At 41.0% G+C, this 5,181-nt stretch overlaps 1 protein-coding gene across 1 annotated transcript in view; it reads right to left on the minus strand.

The window, feature by feature from the left end:
* Nucleotides 1-3,145: 3,145 nt before the first annotated feature.
* BIRC6 (baculoviral IAP repeat containing 6) overlaps nucleotides 3,146-5,181 on the minus strand; it is a 171,505-nt gene continuing 169,469 nt past the window's right edge. Inside the window, exon 74 of the mRNA XM_035892009.1 lies at nucleotides 3,146-5,039. Coding sequence (XP_035747902.1) covers nucleotides 4,860-5,039 — 180 coding nt within the window. The 3' untranslated portion in view covers nucleotides 3,146-4,859. The remainder of the gene's footprint in view (nucleotides 5,040-5,181) is intronic.

Consider the following 5,181-nt stretch of genomic DNA (forward strand, 5'->3'; position numbering starts at 1 on the left):
TGTCTGACTCGTTGCTCTAGCAACCTCAGTAGATCAGCCTGCTTCCTATTTTTGCAAATATACCTTTATGTTTGGTTTAAGTGTAATTTGGGGCACTACTCTCAAGGTTTAACAACTTCTGTTGCGTGCAAGTCTCACCGCAGTCACCTCATTTCGAAATGCCTTTGAGGGGCACAAGGACATGGCCTTTCCTTACTCCCAGGAGGATTGCTTAGGGCTCTGCTTGCGCTGGTTCCCAAGTTTAACTCGGCTCTCTTCCTGTCAGAAGCAGGGCTGCCAGATGCGTGGTCCCTGATTGACAGAGAAACTGCTTCTTTCCTTTCTGGACTTTTAACTAAACAACCTTCAATACAAAATTTTGCTATCTGAATTACAGAAATGTCACCAACTCTAGCATTAATATTATCTAGGCATTTAAGGATGATATTGTATTATTAAAGGATACAGATATTATAGGCACTCTTAATGCGAAGGATAAGTAGCATTAATGCAGCTGGAGGGTTAGCGCTTTTCAGGAGCCAAAAGGTCGCTTCTGAGGCAAGAAGCACAGAAGAGACTGCAGCCTGCAGCACTGACAGGTCACAATATGCAGAACTCTCTCGCTCAAGATGGAGCATTGTGGTTTGGGATTTGTTTTCTCCAAGACTTTATTAAAAATAGAGGCAGCGGTGAGATTATTTTAGAGCTATACTATAGGAATTCACTGAGTAGATATTCTATTTTCTGCACTCATGTTCTAGGAGAATAAAACAATGGCAACAACAAGATCTCTGGAGAATGAATGTTTTTACCTGTGATTCGTTTTAGTGATTGCTGACCTTACTTTTAGCCCCACTCAGCTTACTGTGCTTCAGAAAACTCATGTTCCCATATAAACACCTGCATGTTCCACCTAATGTTGTCACTATCTACAGAAAAGGAGAGGGAAAATAAAGCTTAGAAAACTGTTTTTTGAAGACAAACAACCACCAGACCTGAGCCATTTATAGATATATAGATATGCACATGCATATGCATAAATTGAGAACGTGTATCTAAAATAGCTTCTGTACCTTATACTTGTTTGTTATCGTAAGATAAATGTAAATCGGTGTCTCTTTTCCATTGAAAAATGCTTCTGATTTCTGTTTTCTACTTACAGAGTCGACCATCCATCGAGGCAAGACCATGTGATGGTGACTGGCTTCTGGGGAAACAAATAAGGCAAAAGAGGAGAGCACTTCTAAAACACACTAATACAAAGGCGGTATGGGGGTAAAAAAACCAAAGACTGCATGCGTGAGAAACTCCAAATAAAAACCTAAGCCCAAAATAATTCTCCTTCACAGGGATCAGAGTAACATAGTATTGTCCTGGCTTAAATGTAGGTCAGCTGGATTTGCATTCAGATATTTATGGGTAAACAAGGTAAATTAATAATATGGTGGTTTGCTTATCCCATTGTTGCCTTGGGATGTAAAATGGAACATTTGTTTATGTACCACCAGAAACATTTGGGGGAAGAAAAGCTCCCCTAATGAACATCCTATGTATGGGATTACATAGTTGCATGGAAAAAAAAGATTGGTTTGTAGTGATGTTTTCTTAACGATGTGATTCCTGCCAGAAACTGAATGCCCTATGATACAGCAAGCAGAGGTTAAATTGGCTTAAAGCCATCATACGTAGCATTCAAGCTCTGCTGCTGGTTAGTAAGTCATCATCCAACCACGGGACTGATGACAGACCCCCCCCAGAAGCTCGCCAGAAGCGATCAGTAGCCTTACCTGTGCTGGCATGATTTTACCTGCTGCAAGGGAGTCTCCTTGACAGGCTAGCAGGCGTGCACAGTCTCTACCTTGAGAAGAAAAACAGTAACAAACCCCATCCAACAGCGCCAAACAGCCTGCCGTAGGCCCAGGCAATCTACAGTCACACGCACTTTATCCTGCCAGTACCTAAACATCTAACGTGTCATTACTGGAGTGAAACTTGAGATGGTTTTCAGGGTTCTTACTTTTCAAATTTGCTTGGGTTTTTCTAGGTTGTCACCTTTGTTTTTTCCTGTATAGCGCTGGTAGGATTACAGAGGAGCATTAATCCATACATTTACGCACATCTTTTACCCAAAGGAAATTCCAGAGGAAACCGCTCAGACTTGGGGAGGGGTCATTCGTGGCTGTACGCCGGGAGCACCCCGTCTGCCACGGCAAACAGAGGAGTTGTTTGCAGGTAGCAATCGGTGTAAGGAGCGCTTCGCTCTCATCCAGCACACGGTCTCACAGATTGCCGAGCTGTTCCCTCTTGGGCGGGTAGCCTAGGCTGAAGCAGTCAGGATAGCCTGGCATTCCCGCCTGTCAGGAAGCATCGGGAAAGCCTGGTGACTTACTGGTGCGCTCTTGCTCCCACAGGCTGGCCGCAGCGATTCCAACGGCTGGCAACGCCCCAGGCTACGCTGGGTGGAAAGGTGTCAGTGGTGAATCTTGGGCCAAAGGTGGTACCAAAAACCAGAGAGTACAATTCCGTAACGAGCTAACGAGCAGTTTGCTGCCCTCCGCGCTTTTGAAAATAACTTCTGTTGATTTTAAAAACATTTTCTACAAAACAGAGTACTTTAACGTGGTGGCGAGAAACTGTGGCCCCTCTGTATGGGTTTCTATTCAATTTGATGAAATGCTAAAAGATGAGGGGAACGGGTTAAAAAAAATACTCAGTTGCCAACACACACAGGATTTACTGTGATTTACTGCAAAGTAATGTAGCTACTTTGTGTGTTATAGCTAAAAATCCTGAAAATACATGGTTTGTATCTGTTGCCAAGTCCACAGTTTACTCGCTAGACTGTAACATAGTTGCAAATTATTAAGGATTGAGTCTCTGTGTTAATTTGGTACAATACCGTTCTAGCTCGGGTTGGAGCAAAAAAAGGATAATTGGTACGTGGATACAAATCAGAGTTTAATATCCCATGCAACTGTTTACATCTGCTTAATTAAGCAGCAGTGAATTCACATTAGCATTGCTACGATACCATAAATACACGCTAGAGGAAAAGGTACAATCATGTTAGCCGCCCTCTTCTTGTCAAACCAATGCAAGTTAGGTACTTTTTATTTCAGCGTTGTTTTTTAATGGAAAAAACAAAAATGGTCTTTGGGTTTAAGGAGGATCTTCAGGTCCGGCGCATTTGGTTTTGGTACAAACGCCAGGATTTTGTAAAAAGCCTCTGCTTCCGTAGGCAGACAGTTTTAGCAATAAATGAAGAGCTCTAAAGGAAACCACTAACTTAAGCAGGGTTGGAAGGCAGCGGGTGATTTTGCTTTTGGAGCCTTTACAAGAGCATCACAGTCATTCCGTACAGTAACAGAAGGCAAGTCAACACCTGCCTAGAAAAACGCAGCGCTCCCCTAACACCGATGAAGTTCTAACCCTTCGACTACGTGGCACAAACTCTTTGTTTCACGTATTTACCAGCAGCTCTGGCACAGCTCTGCTTGTTTTGCTTCTTGGTTGAGGGTCCCCTGCAGTGATGCAGCCGTGCCCAAGCCGGTGCTTTGAGAGGGAGGTACCATCGGGACAGGCCTGGGATTAACGCAGCAAATCAGCAGAACAGAAAAATCGTACTTTGGTCAGAACTACCAAAGTCTGTTAACCATCAGCATAAGAACACAACCTCAGTTGGTGCCATTTTTAATGATTAGAAATAATACATTGTCAAACAAAAAGTGAAAAAATTCCAGCGTGATACTTATAAACAAAGAACAAATAGAAAACAAAAAAAGCTTCGGGTTTGCCTGATTGATAGTATTTATAATACAAGAGATCATCAGTCTGAGGTAAGACCAGCAATAACTTTTTAGTCCTTCGAGGACTGCTCGAAATTAAGAACAATGATAGCAACGCATGTTATGTTAAAAGCGAGACTTGATTATTAAATCAAGCAAATCCCTTTCCCTTTTTAGTCAGGGATCTGTGGTTGCAAGTACAAAATTGGAAAGAAGTCTACACAGTAGGAACTACAGAACATTCGAGTCCTGCGTGGCACGGCATGAACCCCGGTTGGTACTTGGAGTACAGGTGATGATGTCAAAACCAGACATTTCAACAGAATAAAGACTGTTCCAGAATAGCCCTTAAGAAATTTAGAATACTGTTAGTTTGCATAAAATAGCCAAACAAAAGATGAATTCAGAAGTCCAAATTTTGGCATGAGGTAAAACCATGTGCATTTATTTCATCTGCATTTTAGAATTAGTAAGCATAAAATTAAATACGTTGACTGTAATGAATTCAGTCATACAAGTGCAAGGCTTCAGCTAGAACGTATTTTATGGCAGTTTATTTAAAAAATGTACCAGTAAATCATAAAAGAGGGATCATGTCCATTTAACGTTTATTGAAGTATACAGGAGGTTTTCTTTAGAATCAAATATGAGCATGAATATATGGCCAAACGTAAAATCTATCAAATTCAGTGAAAATTTTCTGACTTTAAATAGTAGCTGTAAGAATGACCAATATATATTCTTTGTTACAACTGCCCTCACTCTACAAGTAAAAAAAAATAATAAACATTCAGTAAACATTCTTTCCTAAGGTAGTTTCCCTTATATATCAGTGATTTATCCATTTCTTGTATACATAACTTTTTAAACATACCAATCAGTGGTTCTCACAATTGAAAAATAAAAGCACAAAAAAGTTTACACTCTTGTACAGGTAAATAAAAGATCATCTTGAATTAAACTGTATATCCTTAAGGGCATAGTATAGTTTCAATTTCATTACCTATTACATAATTAGCTTCTTACATACAAATATTGACATATTTGGCTTGTGCTTCAAAGCCTTTGTGTCTAGAAAGTCCACGTCAATGCAACTCATAACTTGAAATCACTGGGGATATCTTTACTGCTGCTGGGTTTAACCTGTTCGTGCAACGTAGTCTCTTCTGAACTTGTGGTGGCACTGCACTTTTCTGGGGCAGCGTCAGCGTCTGGATCCAATCCTTCAGGACAGGGAAGTTTTAGGAGTTCTTCCCGCAGCTGAGCTGTATGACGCTGAACATACAAAAGGAAGTCGTACGGAGTTTAAGACCAGAGTTAAAACATCGCTTTTCACAATGGCAGAGAACAGAAGGCAACAAAAGGGGTGAGTGGAAAAGGTGTACATGGACGGTTTCAATGACTGGGCAAACTCTTT

The sequence above is a fragment of the Egretta garzetta genome, unplaced genomic scaffold (assembly GCF_000687185.1).
Source record: "Egretta garzetta isolate BGI_Z169 unplaced genomic scaffold, ASM68718v1 scaffold54, whole genome shotgun sequence".
In the NCBI taxonomy this organism is placed as follows: domain Eukaryota; kingdom Metazoa; phylum Chordata; class Aves; order Pelecaniformes; family Ardeidae; genus Egretta; species Egretta garzetta.